The 19,985-nt window shown below is 45.0% G+C and overlaps 2 protein-coding genes across 2 annotated transcripts in view; both read left to right on the forward strand.

Annotated features, from left to right (window-relative positions):
• The first annotated feature begins 604 nt into the window (after positions 1–604).
• On the forward strand, positions 605–2,601 carry LOC138585377 (uncharacterized). Its single transcript, XM_069657686.1, has 3 exons — positions 605–778; positions 1,336–1,611; positions 1,764–2,601. Exons 1-3 carry the CDS (start codon positions 649–651, stop codon positions 2,438–2,440), a joined length of 1,083 nt encoding a protein of 360 aa, XP_069513787.1. The 5' UTR covers positions 605–648; the 3' UTR covers positions 2,441–2,601.
• Positions 2,602–3,310: 709 nt separating this feature from the next.
• The window catches only part of pex7 (peroxisomal biogenesis factor 7), a 49,444-nt gene continuing 32,769 nt past the window's right edge, over positions 3,311–19,985 (forward strand). The window contains exons 1-8 of the mRNA XM_069657208.1: positions 3,311–3,417; positions 4,025–4,169; positions 4,677–4,734; positions 4,999–5,149; positions 5,255–5,332; positions 5,434–5,542; positions 19,036–19,142; positions 19,579–19,692. Of these exons, the coding sequence (XP_069513309.1) occupies positions 4,058–4,169; positions 4,677–4,734; positions 4,999–5,149; positions 5,255–5,332; positions 5,434–5,542; positions 19,036–19,142; positions 19,579–19,692 (729 nt within the window). The 5' untranslated portion in view covers positions 3,311–3,417; positions 4,025–4,057. The remainder of the gene's footprint in view (positions 3,418–4,024; positions 4,170–4,676; positions 4,735–4,998; positions 5,150–5,254; positions 5,333–5,433; positions 5,543–19,035; positions 19,143–19,578; positions 19,693–19,985) is intronic.

The following is a 19,985-nucleotide window of genomic DNA, read 5'->3' on the forward strand; positions in this document are numbered from 1 at the left end:
CACAAGGGTTTCATCTGAGGTGTAGTCCAGAGCAGCTCAGGTGATTTGCATTAAGCTGGACTCTCTGTTCTCTCACTGCTTGCTGCCATTCTGCTGTTTCATTTGAAAAGACCTCCTGCTGCTTCTTGCATCTTTGTCGCAGCTTGTTTGAGCACAGTTGTAAGTGCCCTGTAGTAGCGCTGGGCCACATCTCTGAAGAAACAACATAAAAACAACATCTCTAATCAGGCCCAGTCACGGAAAACTTAAATGTGGCTTAAAACAATACCAACATGGTCACATGAAGAGTGCCTCCCTTCACAGACCAGAGTAGAAATGCTCTGTGGACAAACTCCTATTTGTGTAAAGTTAACACATAAAGCTAACATGAGGCTCCGTCAGTCTGCGGTAAAACATATGTAATGTTTGATATTTTAATATTTCTTTTAAAATTAAAAAACACAATGTAAACCAACCGTACAGAGCCCACATTACTGTTGAAATAAGCTCTAAAATAATGATGTCATTCACAGTAGAACGAACCAATCGCGTCCGTTAGGTGCCGCACCGGAAACGGAAGTTCACTACTGTTGTTTTTTTTCTAGCACAGAGTTGTTTTCTCCTCCGCTGTCTTCACTCCATCAGTCAGGTAGAGGATTTTTAAACGAAATGGAGTATAAACTGATCATGGCGGTCTCCGGTTTCCCGAGTCTCTACGACCCGAGCTGTCTCACCTACAGAGACCTGAATATGAGGAGCGACTCGTGGAGACAGGTCTCGGAGATCGTCGGTGTCCCTGGTGAGTGTCTCTGGTTCTCTGCTGCTTCATCAACACACTGTGATATCCGTTTGTGTCACCGACAAGAAGTACATTTAACAGGGCTAGCATTGAGACTCATTCAAAACACGTTACTTTTCTATTTTTAAAAGAATCTCTTATTTAAAAGATCAAAACAATGAGAGTCCGTTAGTTAAGAAGTTCCGGCTTCCATTACACTTATGCGCACATTCGTTCCACCCGAAGATGTAAATCTTAAACAGCTCACAAATATTTCTAATTATTATTAAGTATTATTATTAATAAATTACGATTACATTACAATTATTTACATAGAAGTATGAATATAAGTAACTTAAGTATGTAGTATAATAGCATTGTAGCTAAGATTATCCATGTCTCTTATTTAAAAATAAGAATTAATATTTCTGCATTGTTTTTTGGCAGTGTGTAATATTCTGTTTGACAACAAGGTTTGCGTGTTAGTGGTAGTGAAGAAACATGTCAGGGTCACTTTTGGTTTGAGTTAGAAACGGGGTCATCTATTAAGCTCCTCATATTTTCTTCTTCTCCTTTAGAGTCTGAGTGCAGGAGGAAGTGGAAGATGCTGAGGGACCAACACCGGAGGGAGAGGCAGCGTGAGAAAGATCGACGAGAGAGCGGCATCGGGCTCCTTAACTACAGACCGTGGAGATACTCAGCCATTCTGTCCTTTTTAAACCCGTTTATTGATGCCAGAGCTGCAGGCACCAACGGCTGGGCTCTGGACCCGCAGCCATCTTACTTCCAGGCTGCTGAGATGGTTGGCTGCAGTACGACCACCGAACTGCGGAGCGACGACGACGAAAATTACGGTTCGTAGATAAAAGGAAAAAAAATGTCAAGATTGAAATGACAGGGACATTTTTAACACATTCATAATGTAACTAAATGCATTTTTCTAGCTGTGTGATTCTGCTGAAAAAAATGCTTACCGTAACAATGATTGTTTCCTGTGTCTCTGTAGGCTTTGCTGTAGCAGACGCAACAACAACAACATCATCATCCTCATCTTTAGAGTTTGTTCAGAGGAAGCGACCGTCTTCTGCCAACAGAGACGCCGTCAGACTCAAAGAGGCAAAGCTTGAGGTGAACTCAGAAAACGCCGCTACGGACGACAGCGTACAAACACAACACATGCAGCAGGCTAACATGAGGGAGCTGTTTGAGACCATCATGCAGTCAGTTACATCTCTGGCTACATCATTAGCTTCTTCACAGTCCTCACAGGTGTCAGATCAACTTATGCCTCCTTCCCCCTCAGCCCTGCAGCCTGATCTGCAGACGCACCGCAGCTTGCCGCCGTCCAGGCTCAACCAGCTGAAGACAGAAGAGCAGGAAGCATTGGGGGCGGAGCTGCTGGACCAAACTGATGGTGAAGAGGAGTGTCATACTGTGTCTCCCCGGCCAACTCGGGCCTGGAGGAGGAGCACAGACAGCCTGCTGGAGGAGTACCTGAGGAGGATGGAGGCCCGGGAGGCTCAGAGGGACCGGGACGTGGATCAGAGAGATGATGTGACGCTGTTTTTACTCAGCCTGGCTCCGGCCATGAGGAGACTTCCTGCAGAGAAACAGTCGTGGGTCCGAACCAAGATGCAGCAGTTTGTGCATGAGGCTGAATTTGGTGCTACGAACTTTCACTGATCTCAGACTTTTTCATCTTTTTAAAAAACCGTATGAATTATGTATGAGTGGACTTTAACCATCTTCAGTTTGCCTACAATAGACCTCATGTCTTTCCATTTGTATAAAACTGTTTGAACTTCTCCTTTCTCACGTTTTTGTGCTTTTTAAAATAAAATCCTCGTCTGACTGTAGTTTTTGTTTTAACATATGAGCTATGAATCGAAGAGAATGTGCCTTTAATCTTATTATTAATAATAATATTTAAACACTACCTACACGTCACTCAGTGAGGAGGTCATAAAAATAATTAATTGATTTAGCAGTCTATGGTTTGGTGGATTATTTTATCTTGAAATATCTAATATTTATGTCTTGTCTATTTGACAAGAAGTGCTTTTTAAAAGTTTTGCAAACGTGTCAGTTTTTTTTCTATGTTTTACGATATGATACGATACAAGTTTAAAAAGTCAGATATTTAGATAAAAGGAATTGAATGTTAATAGAGAGCAGTATATTAATGTTGGTGCAAAAATATTATTCACCACACCATAATACTACATTGCCAGGTACAAGGTAATACAGTATAAGCAATACTGAAGCACATAATACAAGTGAAAAATCAATGAAATGAGGAGTGTAAGTGACATGAAAGTAGTGATCTGATTTAACACTAAATAGTTAAAATAATTATTTTTTTCTACATTCGTGAAAAACATTCGGTAACGTTCCGCGCTAATGCTGCTTTTATTATGAAGGAACACCGCCACCTATCGAAGCGTCGCGAGACTTACAACTAAAACAGCTTACATCCGGGTACTTTGGTCAGCTGATCAAAACACGGAAGTAGTTCAAATTGTGAAGTTGTCAGTGGACTCGAGGAGAAGAAGAGCTGTTGGACAGTCGAAACGACTTATTTTATACATTTATGAACCCGTTTCCGGTTGTTTTAACGTTTTGGCGTGACGTCAAAGTCTGAAACTGTTTGTGTTTCATCTGTGAGTACCGCGACATGTTTATAACAGTTATCTGTTTCAGGGTTTTACTTAGAAACAGTGTTCTTTTGGACCCTTTCTAAGTTATACATTAACTTACAGGAGGCTTGAGTTACTGTAGGACATTAACTAAATAAAAGTCAATGTGAATGCTGAGATTGGAAAATGAACTGTAAACGTAATATCATTTAGCACAAGCATATCATTTGTACATTATCTGCTATACACCCACATTACATGTGCACTATTAAAACTGATGATTAATATGAAGACCCTTCGTTTTCAGTGGTCATATTCACAAAATGTGCAGTAACACTAACTTAAACTTTTTTTAGTTAGAGTTTCATCAGTCAGAAACTTTTAAATGCAATAAAAGAGACCTTTCATTAAATTATAAAGAACTTCATAGCCCAAAATATTTTGGATTTAATGTCTGCCAACATAAAATTTCTTATGTTTGTGGAGGCAGCTCTTGTTTCATTCTTTTGGTTACTGAAAGGTTACAGCCAACATTTGGAATGTAATATTGTATTATAATATATTACAATATTTTTCAACAGTCAATTTTTTCCAACTCCCTGATTTCTAACGCAGTCCTTGTTATTTCCAGCAGGGGGCCCGGTCGGGCTGCAGGTAGCTGCTGATGATGGCGAAGGTGTTTCGCTGTCCGGCCCGTCATGGCTACGCTGTGGAAGTATCTCCATTCATCCCCAACAGAGTGGCCTGTGCGGCCTCCCAGTACTACGGCATAGCTGGTTAGTATGCTACAAGCATGATGGCTCAGACCATAGACTGTATAAAAAGATATATACACACACACATATATATAGATATATACATATCTATATATACAGTCATTGGCTCAGACAGTGTAGGACAAACACACGAGGATGTCGTGACAACATCAGAATAAATGAGTGTGATTCCGCTGTACTCCCTAGATGCTTTGATTTTATGCTTTGTATCAGCATGAGTCCAGTATCAGCTCCACTGATTGAATTTAAATCTTATTGTCTCTCAACAACTGCAATTAAAAGACTCCTTGTAGATCTATACCACCTTTGGTTTGCTGAGCGGTCAGAAACACTGCAGCTTTTAGTGGCTGATTCATGTTCACAACCTGCAGCTACAACCTCAGACTAACATTAGCAGTGACTTTTACACTTACATGAGGTACTTCCTCAAATACTGGCTTCCACTATGCATTATTATTGTGTCGATGAGCTGTTGATGTATGTAAATCTATTTGTTCATTTCTGCAGGTTGTGGCACTCTGCTGGTCCTGGATGAGACGGAGACGGGAGTCTCTCTCGTGAGGAGGTGAACTCTCTTTCAGTTGTTCTTTCAGTTTCTTTCTCTCTCTGACCTTTTCAAGTCATTTGCTGAGTCTTATTTGATCATTTACTTTATTTTCTTTTTTCATCTTTCAGCTGGTTTTTGTGTTTTCTCTTAGACCTCACAAATTCATCATGTTAGGTCAGCGTCAGTGTAGCTGGATGATCTGTGATGTCCTTCATTCACTTTTGAAGTGTAGTTAATGTAATAACACTGGTATTTGTGTGTGTGTGTGTGTTTGTGTGTCAGCTGGGAGTGGAGTGACGGCCTGTTTGATGTAGCGTGGAGCGAAGCCAACGAACACATCATGGTCGCCGGGGGTGGGGACGGCAGCCTGCAACTGTGGGACACGGCCAATCAGAACGCTCCGCTGAGAGTGGTCAAAGAACACACACAAGAGGTGAGACAAACACACACACACAAAAAGTAGTTCAAAGAAGAAAAAAACTATGTGGTGACTCTTTAACGTGTGTGTGTGTGTGTGTGTGTGTGTGTGTGTGAGAAGGTGTACGCTGTAGACTGGAGTCCGACCAGAGGAGAGAACCTCATCGTCTCTGGATCGTGGGATCAAACCGCTAAAGTCGTGAGTTTTCTTTGATTTGTTTTTGTCTCTGTTCTTTCCGTCTTGTGTCTCTCTTCTGACGTTGATGTGTGTTTGTGTTTTAAACCTTGAATTCCTCCCAGTGGGACCCGGCTCTGACCAAATCGCTTACCACGCTCAGGGGTCATGAAGGGGTCATCTACAGCACCATTTGGTCGCCTCACATCCCAGGGTGCTTTGCTTCAGCCTCAGGTAAGACCACACACAACTCAGGCAGAAGAGTTAGTTTTAAGTATCCAATGGAAACAATCTTTAATTTGTCAAAATGCAGAAAAATAAATGCAGAAAAATGGAGCCTGATCAGCAACATTCTCGGGCCAGTTTGAGGACTCGGAGTCGGGGCAGTAGGTTACGTTATCTCGTCACAGGGTGGCGCTGTAGCTGTTTTTTTGTGGCGCTGCTCTCCTGTGTCTCATTTTCCCATCATGCTTTTCTGCTCCAGGCCGCTCAGATTCAGCTTCTGTTTGAAAGTTGGGACAACATTTAGATGCAGTCGTGCTTCTCTTCTGTGTTTGCAGTTCAAAGAGGATGTTGAGAAAATGGAGATGAAACATGAACGAGCTGTGACAAGATTGTTTAAGTGTTTATTAAGTCTGATCTGGAGTTGACACAGCTTCACATCAGGAGAGAGGAGGAGAGAGGAGGGGAGAGGAGGGGAGAGGAGGAGAGAGGAGGGGAGAGGAGGAGAGAGGAGGAGAGAGGAGGGAGTACACGTCCGGGCGCTGAGCTTTTCCTCTCATTTTAAGTGAAGGCTTTAACAAGTGAGGTTCTGCCTTCCTGTTTACTTTTACTGTTTGCTATCCTGCTCCTGGTGCTGTAGTTGAGCTCAGCCTACCGTTACATTGATAGGTGTGTGGATGGCGGCTGCACTGGCGAAGCTTTAGCTGGATTATAGCGCCACCGTCTGGGTAATATACTGTAACACAGTAAAATCCCTCTCTCTGATATTTTGGTCACACCAGGTTATAGGACGCAGCCCACTTTTTAAGTGGAAACAAAGTATTAAAAGTGCGTCTTATTCACTGAATGTTACGGTAAACATAATCATGCATTATTCTGAGTCTGGGCTGCACGTCGGCTCCTCGGGTTTCAGAAACGTCACAAGAAGAGAAAACGAGCTGCTTTCAGTAAAACAGCGGCTGCACCTGAGCCACGCAGGCTGTAGTAAGAACATCAAACCCTCCTTCGTGTGGGGATGCTGCAGCTCCTCTCGCTCCATCGAGGACGTGAGATCCAGAGATGAGCTTCCTTCAGAACACAATGAAGTCAATCAGTTTGTACCCAGAGGGAGCGCCGGGATTATCTTATCCGTCTGTGCGGGAGCTTTCGATAACTTTATCAGAGGGGCGGAGCCGAGCGGGAGATGCTGCTCCGGCTGTAGACCGGCTGGAGTCTTCGGATCGGGCCGAGTTTGTGAAGCGCTCTTAAACAAGTCGGCTAATGACTTTGGCTTAATTGGTTTGTGAGAGCGAGCGCAAATCTGTGATGAGATTTTAGAAGCAGGAGGAGGTTAAGCTCCTGTTGCTCAGGGGGTTATTCTGTGCGCAGCGGTCTGACCTCCCAGATTTCACTTCATATAAAACAGCAAAGAAGCTGCAACATGAGGTTATTTTTAATTTTTAATATGTACAACTCTCTACAAACAGAATTTCTGCAGAACCGCCTTTAAAAACAAACACGACTGATTTAACAAAATAAAAAATAAACACAGCGGTTAAAAGAGCGGGAACATCAGGACAATAAAAAAGATGTATTTGTAGTGATTGAGTCGCAGAGTTTGCAGGTGAAGTGTGAGTTTGATCTCTGTGTCTGTTCTAAAAGTCCAGATCAGATAGGACCTGCAGTGAGGCTCTGGAGCTCTGCAGCTAAATGATTTAGTGAGCTCTGACGTCCATAATGAAACCATTACTGTGGACTGAATGTCCAGGTTGAGCAGGTACAGCTGTTCACCTCCGTGTTCACATCAGATATGATGCATCAATCTGCCAACAGCTCTCTGAAACACACCGTCAGTCGCCTCACTGAGCTTTGTCTTTGTTTTGTTCCATGATAATGTCATACAGTGTTCTGCTTTTAACAGTGTCATCAGGACGATAAAGACGACATGGATCATGGAACAGCCAGTCAGTCTGCACTTTTCAGTTTGCTTCAGAACATTCTTTTTCTCTTTAAGATTATTTTTTTGGCCTCTCTTTATTGAGCGAGAGGACAGTGGACAGTGTTGGAAACGGGGGAGGAGAGAACACGAAGCCAAGGGCCGAGGGTGGGACTCGACCCCGCCGCATCGAGGACTGTGGCCTCTGTTCATGGGACGCGCGATCTAACCGCTGAGCTAAACCGGATGCTGAACATGTTGTTCACGTCACCGTCACTTCTTAGATTTTTGTCATTTTTAACTTTTCACTTATATTATTTTATGTGTGTGACATCGATATAGGCGTATAATATTGTTAAACACAAACTATAAACCATAAAATGTAAGTGTGCTAAGTGTTGAGTACATAAAAAAGTGACATTAAAAACAAACCCACACTACAGCCTGATCTGTCACACAAGCAGTCAGATTGTTCAGCATGCTGCTGTGGGTGCACGCTGCAGCAACAGAGCCAGCCCTGAGTCCGTGCTGAACGTTAGGAGGCCGCGCCTGTAGAGCCTGACAGTGAGCGGAGGGCTGCTTTAAAGCTGTTTAGTTGACGTGTGTTTCACTGCAGCAGCCGGAGGGGAAGGTGAGCAGCTCCTCTGCTTTCTGACCGGCAGCAGCGGCGATACAACAGCAGAACAAATTGCCCTCTGTGTTTATCTCTCTCTGTGTTTCTGCAGCCCGCTTCAATGCTGCGCAATTAAGCTGAGAACAGTTCAGTCGTTTATCTTGCTTTAGTTCTTCTCTCCGTCTGTGTTTCTCTCTTTGTTTCTGCTCTTCTCTTTTACTTCTCTCCCCCCCGAAGGCTCAGTCTCACTTTTCTTCAGTGCAACCAAATCGTCCTGCTATCAGGAAGCGAGGCGGCGGGTCAGATGAAAGTAATCAGGAAACAGACTCCCTGCTGTTTGGCTCTGTGGAGAATGGGCTGAGTCAGTGAGCCCTCCACAAACACAACCATCAACACACAAACTCTAAACACATGAGCGGCCCCTTCATGTCTCTGAGGAAGTGTAGGTGAGTTTATCACTTTAGCTGTAGGTAGTTTACAGGTGTGGCTATGTGTTTGTTGAAGCTCAGTTAGAGGAGAGTTACAGTTCATGTTGTACAGTTTTCCCGAGGTCAGGGACACTAGAGAAAGTGTGTGTGTGTGTTTGTGTGTGTGTGTGAACCTCTGTCTCTGATGGATGGCTGCTATTAATTATTTATTCAACCAGACGCTACCTGGTATCATAAACAAACACAAACACACGTCATTAACAGAAGGACAGTGTGTGTGTGTGTGTGTGTGTGTGTGTGTGTGTGTGTCTGACAAACACACACGCTGATGTTGCTCGGGGCTGGATTGAGCCGACGCTCTGTCATATTATTATAAATCAAACGTCAGAGGAGTCGAATCCACCGCGCTTCAGCGTGTGGCTTTATGTAATGTTTCATGATGTCCCTGATGAAGACCACTGCTGAAATCAATGACTGTGTATATAAAGATGGCCGATGCGTCTCCATCTGCTCTCATTCGACAAAATTGGAGCCCAAATAGCCGCTGTGACGGGCGCTGACATCTTGCGATGGTGACGTCATCTTCCCATCTGCTGTAATGTTATTTCTTGTTTTCTTGAGCCTCGAGATTGTTTGCACTTCCGCACTGGCTTCATTTTTAAATATCGGATGCTGCTTTGAAATAAGCTAGCAGCAGCTCGGCTCACAGCCCCTCCTGAAGGTCTGCGTCCACCAAAGAGCGTTTGACTGCTGTTAGTCATATGTTAGGACCCTCTCTGCATCTCTTATCTTACAGAGATTATTTACAATATCGCACATCATAAGTTACTAATCAGCAAAGTGTTGGAACAAGAATACGAGGGTCCAGCTGGCCTCACATCCCCTTCAATCATGGGGCGCATCAATGGGTATAATAGAGTGAGACAATATGATGGGACAACACAACAACATTCACACACACGAAGAGGAAGCGGTCTCTCTGTGGGGCTGGTGTTGATCGAGTCGTCCTGTCTCACGTCTGATTGGTGGCGCTGCAGGCAGGTCTCAGCTGAAATGAGAAGACGGGAAACAATCGATACATAGAAACAGAGAGAGAGAGAGAGAGAGAACGTCCTGCGATATCAGGACTCTTTTTTAGTCTCTGAGCTGTGATAACTGGTTGGATGTGTTGACTCAATACAGTCAGTCACTCCACTTCAGAAAGGTTCGGCTCAACTCGCTGTGTATCAGACATTTCATAACTTTTCTCTCCGTCTTTCTGGACACAGTGAGCAGTTTGCACTCACTGTAAATTGACATTTTATGGAAGATTGTTGAAGCAGTGGATTGTGTTTGTTTGGATGACCTACTTTCCATATTTGTGAGAGGAAAAATGCACTCAGGCTGTATTTTGGAGAAAAGCAGTTACCAACAGTTTTGTTACAGTGTGGAAATGTTTTCCGACATTACAAACTCCATGAAATCATATTTTGAATTTAAATTAATAACATTTATATCGGCTGCATCCCAAAGTCAGACGCCCTCTCACATCTAAAGACATTCTAGCTTCAAACTATGATTGTGCAAAGGCTTGGTGTCTTGCAGGGTCACGATTTACAAGATTAAATCTATCTTACTGTTGAGATTATTTCCCATCATGCTCCTGGTGGAAATTTAAGCAGAAACAGAAGCAGCTTTAGGCCACAGCTGCCCTCGTGTGCACAGTGGTTTGTGTTGTCTGTCATGATAACGTTAGCTTGAATAGCATAAAGAGCTAGCAGGCACCTAGCAAGCTATTCTCTTCCACTTTGTTACTTTCTACAGTTCACCAGAACTAACTGCTGCCATGCTAACACCATGCTAACGCTAATATTAAGTGAGGACACAGGGACATCAGCCCTCCATGTTCACTATCTACTCAGTTTGTCGCTTCCTGTTTGATGCGGGAGAGAGCGCTCCTATTGGTTGTTGGTCTTCTCATCATTAGACTTCAATATTTGCATACACCTGACTACAGTTTGAATCAGATTGAACCTGTTTGGCGTTATTGCACCATCAAGACAGGAGAAAGATCACAGCTCAGAGTTTTAACACCATCTTACACCAATAAGACGACGGACTGGAGCGCGCCTGAACTCCAGCAGAACTCTCATGATTTTATCGAGACATTGGAAGATTGTCTTTGAGAGTGGAACCACTTGAGAAGTAGTTTGGTGTAAGGGAAGCATTCATCTTACGGTCTCTAGGCTCTATTTATGTGCATGACTGCTGATGTGCAATGTGAAAGATGGATGTACCGGATGGATGGATGCGTTTAAGGGTGTAATTCCCAGTCTCACGCCCAGGGACTAGCATGGGTCCCAGTGGTGATGCTTTGTGACCACTGACTAACTGATCTGGAAAGGAAACTGACCTTTCACCAGTCCCTTTTGAAATTGTTCCTTTGCTGCAATGTCAGCCGTCTCAGAGGAGCTGCCCTGTAAACCCGCAGAGGGCTGCAGTTTTACTGAAACGAAGCAGAGCTGGAGCAGCTCACAACCAGATAAAGGTTAGAAATAAATCTAAGAGTTCTCTGGTGCTTCTTACACAGGAGCATGCTGTGCTGCTGTGGAACAGGCTCAGTGTTTGCTGAACTTTACAGGGCTCGGTTTTTCCTTCAAACTTTAAATGGAAGCAAGATGTGATTCTTGCACTAAAGACATAAACAGATACAACTAATTTGGCTGATTGCTGATAACAAATATCCGATAATTGCAACCACAAAGCAGAGACCCACAAGTCTGAAGGAGAAACATGTATAAAGAAAATAATAGAGGCCCTAAAGTTGAGCCCTGGGGGATGCCACATGTTATTATACCCTTCTGTGTTGGCACACCTGCAGATGCATGATGCAGATATAATGCAGATCATTTCATTGGGCAAAACAAGAAAACTATTTCAACTGAGATTACATGTAAAACCATATTTACTTTCACATACATGTATGTGACAACAAAGGGCAGACCGCCTCCCTCTGCATCTCTCTGTGGCATCAGATCATCTGAGTCGTCAATAACTTGTGTCGCTTGCATCATAATAATGTCGTCCTGTCAGCCTATCACAAAGGCAGAAATGTTTATTTGGGGAAGAAGGGGATACTTTGTTTCAAGGCCTTCAACTAATCATTTAATCAACTTTATTCAAAGTGGAGAATCACTATGTGCAATGGTCCCAATACTCTTTACAAGCAGTGTAAAATCCAGAATATAAGTCTGCTCTGTTTCAGGGGTATCCTGGGTATCCAGCTATTTATTAATAAAAAAGAAAAAAAGAAAATTTCAACACTATTTCAGTTCCATTTGAAACACATTCAAAACGCACAAATTACAGCCTACCATGTGTTTTCACCGTGTCGGGTTTGCAATCCTGCTAGCTCAGTAGTTGAGCTCAGCCTACGGTTACGTTCACTGTTGTGAGGATGTCGGCTGTTTAAAATGTATACATAGGTTAAACTGCAGGAATGAAAAAGTAATTAAACTACATGAAGTTGTATGGATGTTGTTAGTATGTTTGGATACATAGAAAACATCAGGGAGAATGTGTAAACACAAATGTTACCAGCTCTGGCAGAAACGATAACTGTTCCCTCCAGCCGGACCTTCAGCTGTGTTACATCACTGCAGTGTAAAAACATTCACCAGGCTAAAGGCAGATGTTACATCACACAGAAATCAGGTTTCAAAAATAAACTCTTCTAAAAATAAAACACTCAAAATCTCACACTCAGAATGAACTGCTCTGCAGAATGTTCTTGAATGGATGAGTGGATGGACGGATGGAGGATAATGAGTTGTCAAATTGAGCTAGCTAGCATTAGCTCAGGGTGGAGAATTGCTGCTTATCTCCCTGTGGAGGCTTCCCCTCTGGTGGCATTTGGCAGCTAGCACAAGAAGCTACTGCTGCTGGCTTTGAAGAGACAGTGAGGAGCAGAGGAGAAGACGGAGATATGGGTACAGCAGGGGGCAGATGGCGTCTCATTACGATAAGCTTATCAGGGTTTCCCATGCTCCTCACATCTTCTCATGTTCCTCCTTCCTTTCTTCCCCCGAGTAGCTTCCACGACACACTGCATCGTCACTTTCAGTATAAGTCAGAGTGTGTGTGTGTGTGTGTGTGTGTGTGTGTGTGTGTGTGTTAAGCTTCAATCAGCCCTCCAGATCTCCTCCGGTGTCATTTGTGGTGCCAGCGAGAGTTGCTCTCAGCGCTGCAACAGATCAGAGCTCCAGTAAACACCAACTTATCTCTGTGCTTTCCTTTTTTTTCCCAATAGCAGTTAAAAAATGAACCGCACATTAAAGGGGAATTCCTGTTTTCTTAAACCTGGGCCATACACCGATCAGCCATAACATTATGACCACCTGCTGAATATAGTGTAGCTCCCCTTTTGTCCCCAAAACAGTCCTGACCCGTCGAGGCATGGACTCCACTAGACCTCTGCAGGTGTGCTGAGGTATCTGGCACCGAGATGTGAGCGGCAGATCCTGTAAGTCCTGTAAGCTGCGAGGCGGGGCCTCCATGGATCGGACGTGTTTGTCCAGCACATCCCACAGACGCTCCATTGGATTGAGATCTGGCGAATCTGGAGGCCGAGTCAACACCTTGAACTGGTTCCTCAAACCATTCCTGAACCATGTCTGCAGTGTGGCAGGGCGCATCATCCTGCAGAGAGGGGCCACTGCCATTAGGGAATACTGTTTCCATGAAGGGGTGGACTTGGGAGGGTCTGCAGCAATGTTTAGGTAGGTGGTACGTGTCAACGGAACATCCACATGGATGGCAGTAGCTCTTCTGTTGGATCGAACCACACAGACCAGCCTTCGCTCCCCGCACGCATCGCTGAGCCTTGGCCGCCCATGACCCTGTCGCTGGTCCACTTACAAGAGCTGCAGGTTTGGAGATGCTCTGACCCAGTCGTCTAGCAGTAACAGTTTGACTCTTGTCATTTTTCCTGCTTCCAACACGTCAACTTCACTTGCTCCTAACATGTCCCACCCACTGACTGGGGCCATTGTAACGAGATAATCAATGTTATTCACTTCACCTGTCCGTGGTCATGATGTTACGGCTGATCTGTGTACCTTTACATATTTTAGCTAAACAATGTCTCCAGTAGATGTGTTCATCCTGCAGCAGTGAAACAGGCTGTAATGGCTGCAACATAATCCTTGATGGGTCAAAGGTCGTCCGCTAAAAGTTCTTGTTGTTTCCACTGACAGGCTCAGATTGTTATTCTAAGTGTGTGACAACATGACAGAAAGGATCCCTACAGAGATAGACCTTTTTGTTACAGAGGAAGATGATTGTTTTAACCACACACAGACGTTACATCGCTCTCTGCACACACACCAGACTCCATTCAGAAAAACACTGATTTTAACCTGCAGAACAGGCGAGTTGCTGATCGACTGCTGCCTCAATCGGTTGCTTTTTTGTGCTTTTATTCTTTACCAACATTATTCTTACACAAAATCACAACTTAAAACATATTAAATTCACAGTTTTTCGGTGACGTAAATTGATCTTAGTTTAAATACTGATAGGAACCTGACTCGTACCTGACTGCATGTTGGATCTTTTAGTGCAACACCTTGCACAAAGCATCTAACGTTTGCCTTCTGACGCGTCTCCTCATGTTTTCTCAGAATGTAAAGCTGACAGGCAGAGCTGCAATGAAAAGTAATCTCAGAATAATAGAAGCACGACGTCTCCGGCAGCCTGTAATTCCTCTGCTTGTGTTTTTGTGTCACTTCACAGCTGCTCTGCCAACTGGCCTCGCTGGAAGACGTGATCCAGCTGTGTGTGTGTGTTTGTCTTTAGCCCGGTGCCTGTGTCGAGGCGGTCGGGTGTTGGAGATAAAGCTCTGTAGGTGGCTGATCTCAGCTTCCATCAGCCTGAAAACAATAACGTTGTTCTCAATGAATGCAGCTCTGCCGCCTTTCTAGTGAACCTGTTTCGCTGCGGTCACCCACTCACCAGCTCTGATCACATTCAGACTCCACTCTGCAAATTAAGTGAAACGAGAGGAATAGTTTTACATGCAAATAACTGTGCAGAAAGGGGAGGGGGGGGCATCCCTCCCCCAGCAGGGAGGGATTAGCTGGAGGAGATGCCATCAGCAACGAGTTCTTCACTGACACAGAGGGAGAACGGCTCTTTATGAAGGAACTTTCTTTGGCCCTTCATCAACTCTATTACGTAATAGTTTGTCAGTGCTGTGCTCGCTCTACTGCCCCCTAGTGCCTTGAGCCGTTTTTGACTCATTGATTGCTCCCAGTCGCAGCGCAAAGAGGACTTTATTTGTCTTTCTACGACATCACCTGACCTCCACATGCTACATAGATGATGCAGCAGTGTCTCTGAGTGTCAAAGTATTCCTATGGCCCTCCCCATCCTGTGTGTCCTAAGCAGACGCCAAAGTGAAACTACAAACTGCATCAGTATGAAAACATGCAGCTCCAGGTCATAGACTGTATAAAAGATGGCCGACATGACAGCTCCCTGAAAGTGAGTCCAAACCCTCTCTACCGCCCCCTGCTGGCTGGCAGCAGTATAGCTCATAAAGCCCGCCTCCTCCATGTTAACAGATGGGACATGAGTCAAACTATAAAATCTAAATACACGTCAAATACATTTTTCTCAAACATGGTTTCTGTCATTATAGTTAGTTCTTATCAGTTTACTTTTAATTAGTTATTTGATGCTATAAAAAGGGGGCGTGGCCTCATGATTGACAGCTTGCGTTGAGATTGTTCACCCAGCTCTAGTTTTAAACCTAAAAAGTAATCTGTTTTTTCTTTTCCAATAAACACTTAAAGTAATGAGCTCCGAAATGTTTCCTTCTTTGCACCTGTCAGGATTAATTCACTGACTTCAGGTGTGTGTGTGTGTGTGTGTGTGTGTGTGCGTGTGCGTGTGCGTGTGCGTGTGCGTGTGTGCGTGCGTGCGTGCGTGCGTGCGTGTGTGTGTGTGTGTGTGTGTATACATTTGCAGTAAAGTTTGAGTTTAAAAGTTGTGTCACATCACTAAGTAGCTTAAAAGTGGCTGCATGTGGGAGAGAACTGTGTGTGTGTGTGTGTGTGTGTGTGTGTGTGTGTGTGTGTGTGTGTGTGTGTGTGTGTGTGTGTGTGTGTGTGTGTGTGTGTGTGTGTGTGTGTGTGTGTGCGCACGCTGGCTGAACTTGCTGATACAGCAAAGATACCAGGTGTAATAGGGTGAGACCCTTTTACAGATGTCAGCCTCTAATGCACTGCAGCCTGCACACACACACACACACACACACACACACACACACATACACACACACACACACACACACACACACACACACACAGGTCCTCATACATTTACATGCAGAGCCAAAGAGCCTCTGTGCTGCTGCTGCAAGAACAATATGTTAAACTGTGTTGATGTTGTAAAATGTGACACACTCGCTCTCTCTCTCTCTCTCTCACACACACACACGCTGTCTCGTTGGCATGTTGTGCGCTCGGTGATGCCAGAGGAGCGTCCCCGCCTGGCTGTGAGAGCGTGGGAGGATGGATGGATGAAAGAAGGATGTGAAGGGTTAAAACAGTTATGAAAGAATCGATAGAGAGCGGGAGGATGAGGTCTGGAGCGAGGGCTGGTTCTTATCCATCGCTGGGATTAAAGCGGAGGTGGAGGAGATGTGAACGGGAGCATGTGCACAGGAGGAGAGGATTAATCTGCTGGTCAGTAAACATGAGGTGGAAGAAGCTCTTTAATCTGCTCAGTAACAAACACCAGGATGTGTTCTGAGCTGTTTATTCAAACTCCGTCAGGCTGTGCCCACAACCCACCGAGCTGCCAGTCCTGCAGACTCCAGCCTGCGTCCCCCTGGTGTTCACATCCAGAGGACTTCAGGGAGCGTCGTTTCAGAGTCCCAGTCACATAATCCTGTTAGGCACATTTATTTATGTGCTGGCTGCCAGACGCTGGTCACACTTTAATTTTCCCTCCCTGTTTTTGGACCCCACGCACGCGCCATCATTAAAGTTCTCATTAGGCTTCTGGCACACACAGGCTGTTCAGACCGGAGCGACACGAAGCGCTGTCCAGCTCGAGCTTTAAGGCGCTACAACAGCTCTGAGATTCACGAGGATCTGAAATGTTATCATCTTGAATATTTGTGCGAAATTATGTTTCCACTCATCCGTCCGATTGTTGTTAACGGAATATCTGAGACACACCTGGAGAGAATATCTTCATATTTTGCCCAAACATCCACTTAGACTCAAGGATGAACTGCTTAGAATTTGGCTGTCAGAGGTCAAAGGTCAATGTGACCTCACCTCTGTCCCTTCCTCTGTAACTTGGCCTTTTGTCAGCCCCCTCACAGGGCTCCTCTTCTTCACTCAAAACGCTTCAGCTGCTGATTCTGTTTCCTTTATTCCACTGAAGATGTATGACTCTACGGTGAGGTCAAAGGCTGTGCCGATGCCCTGTTTCTACATGTTTACTGAGACTCAGTCCTTCCTCTTATCACAGCTGATCTATCTTATCTGGGCGAGTCTGCATCATCCACAAGTCTGATGCGCCTTCTCTTCAAATGCTCGCACATTATCGACGTGCTCCCGTGCCCGGCCTTGGGGGACCTCCAGGGAGCTAGCTAAGGTGGGGAGGGCTGGGCTAAGAGCGCTGAGAGCGCAGGAGGACGGGGCATGGAGCTCCACAGCCAGCCGCACGGGATCTTTTTGGGCTCGCCATTTTCAGACATTACACTCTGCAACAACCATCGTCTTAAAATCAGCATCATCACTCGCCTCGGTTGTCGGTTAACGTGGCCGACCTTTGAGCCATTTGACGATGACCGTGTCTCTCCATCTTTCATCGCTTCACAGAGAAGTGGAGCCGCCGACTGTTGTGAATGTACATTGGCCTTTAAAGTCTAGACACCAAATATAAGACGATCCCACTTTTTCAGATCTACAGTATGTCAAGGAAAAAAACGACTTATGTTCGGACCAATGCGGTCATTTTGTCAGCGATTTGTGCCGACAATGTGGACTAATCATTGCACCCTGCTGGTATCGATCCTGTAAATGATTGTGCTGCACTAGTTTTACTTCAGAGTCACAGATTCACATATTTTCAGCATACAGATATCTGCCCTGTCCCGGCCACAGTTACTCTGTCTTTCTCTCAAACACTGATGGATGGAAACTGCAGCTAGGTTGGTTGGCGTCGGTGTGTTCTCTGGTTTCTGATCGTTTAGCAATTTTTTTTTCTTGGTTAATTAAAAACAGGTGGAAGAAGTTTTTAGTTTTTCGCTGCTCGTCTGTTTGGAGCCTCCACTCGGTGTTTGGCATGAAGAGGGGAAGACTCCAGAGTTTGAATAAACCTCTTAGAACCTGCTGCCTGTGAAATAGAGGAGGAGGAGGAGGAGGAGGAGGAGAATGAGGAGGAGGAGGAGGAGGAGAATGAGGAGGAGGACGAGGAGGAGAATGAGGACGAGGAGGAGGAGAATGAGGAGGAGGAGGATGAGGAGGAGGAGGATGAGGAGGAGGAGGATGAGGAGGAGGAGAATGAGGAGGAGGAGGAGGAGGAGAATGAGGACGAGGAGGAGGAGAATGAGGAGGAGGAGGATGAGGAGGAGGAGGAGGAGGAGAAAAGAAGTTCTGCTTTATGATTGTCGCAGTGCTGGCAGACCCTCAACCTTTGCCCAGGAACACACACATAAAACACGTCCACATCTACACGCACACACTGTTGGGTTGATGCCATAATGAAGTGGTCCCTGAAATGAGTATGACGGTCCACGAGAGAAGACGTTATAGTGAGACACACACACACACACACACACACACACACACACACACACACACACACACACACACACACACACTCAGTCAAATAAAACCTGCCGTCTGCAGGAGCTCAAAGTGTGGCAGCCGTGTTCCCCTCTATTAACCTCCTCTCTCTCTCCTCCTGCCTTCTTATATAATCCTGTTACTTCTCTCTGCCGTCCTCTTCTGACTTTAAATCTTGTCTGGATTTGGGTCACTGCTCCGTCCTCTTTGTTATATTATTAACCGAGAACTAACATGAATCCAGCATGCGACAGAAACGCTTCCTTTAACAGGCAGAACCCTCGAGCAGAACCAGAGCGGGGACACACGGCGGGCAGCATGAAGCGCCGCTCCGACACGTTCCCACAGGATGTGTGGAGTTGTTGGCGTGTTTATTTCTGCTGAAGAACTTCACTTCACTTTAAACACTGACTCAACCGTCGCTGCTCCGTCTCTTCATCTGTTCTTCAGAGCGCCCGACAGATGCTGCTCTCTGTCTTTCTTGCTTTGCAGCTTTGGGTTAAATTTGTTTTTTGTTTAACTCTGTAATTTTAATAGTTTTTAATGTAAATTAATTTACGTTTATTGAGGTATTGATACGATCGATAACCCGAATGGATTGCATGATTTAATTTGCAGTCCAGCTGCGCAGACGTCACCAGTATGGGCTGTGGTTGTACTGGGCATGCTGGGTAAATCTCCGCTCTCTCTCTCTCTGCTCTCAGGTGACGGGACGCTCAGAGTTTGGGACGTAAAGGCAGCTGCGTGTCGATTGGCCATCCCAGCACACAAGGCGGAGATCCTGAGCTGTGATTGGTGCAAATACGACCAGGTATCCGCCCACCTATACTGCAGGAACAGGCCTTTCTTTAGACCAAGCATTAGTGCATCTTTATTTATGTATATAACCAACTTCAGGTTAAGATTCATGTAAACAGGTTGTAGTTTTAAGTGCTCTCGTCCTGCTTTGCTGTAGATACAACCAGGTGATCAGGTGTGCTCCACATTACATCATCTAACGAGCTTAACTCTCAATTAGAAAAGCCAAATTGAGCATCCATCTGTAGATTGCATAAACTGTGGTTTAATGAAGTGTAAAAATGTAAGCAGAGTGTGCATTCTTATCTGAAACAATCATTTTCCAACTCTTCATCGGTGCAAAGACGGAGACGTGGTTCATCCAGCTTTACCCGATCAGAAACACCTGAGTCATCAATAACAGGTGTTTGATTGTGTTTGTATTAAAGTCAGCTGTCGTCTGTCTGCAGAACATCGTGGCCACAGGCTCAGTGGACTGCAGCGTGTGTGTGTGGGACCTGAGGAACGCCCGACAGCCTGTCAATCAACTGCAGGGCCACACCTACGCCATCCGCAGAGTCAAGGTACGCACACGCACACGCACGCACGCACGCACACACACAAATTTAGCTCTGAACTGTGGGAACAAAGTGTTGATACAGAACATCTGACAGCATATGTGAAACCAGGCCGTGCCTGTGTGTGTGTGTGTGTGTGTGTGTGTGTGTGTGTGTGTGTGTGTTGGCAGAGATGCACTGCAGGGCCTGACAGCATCAAAACACCCACTTAAATGGAGCTAATAAGACCACACACACACACACACACACACACACACACACACACACACACACACATTAGACGTGTGTGCAGATCTGCA

This window comes from Semicossyphus pulcher, unplaced genomic scaffold, assembly GCF_022749685.1.
Source record: "Semicossyphus pulcher isolate SPU_LCO1_2020_fin unplaced genomic scaffold, fSemPul1.0.p SCAF_11, whole genome shotgun sequence".
Taxonomy (NCBI): domain Eukaryota; kingdom Metazoa; phylum Chordata; class Actinopteri; order Labriformes; family Labridae; genus Semicossyphus; species Semicossyphus pulcher.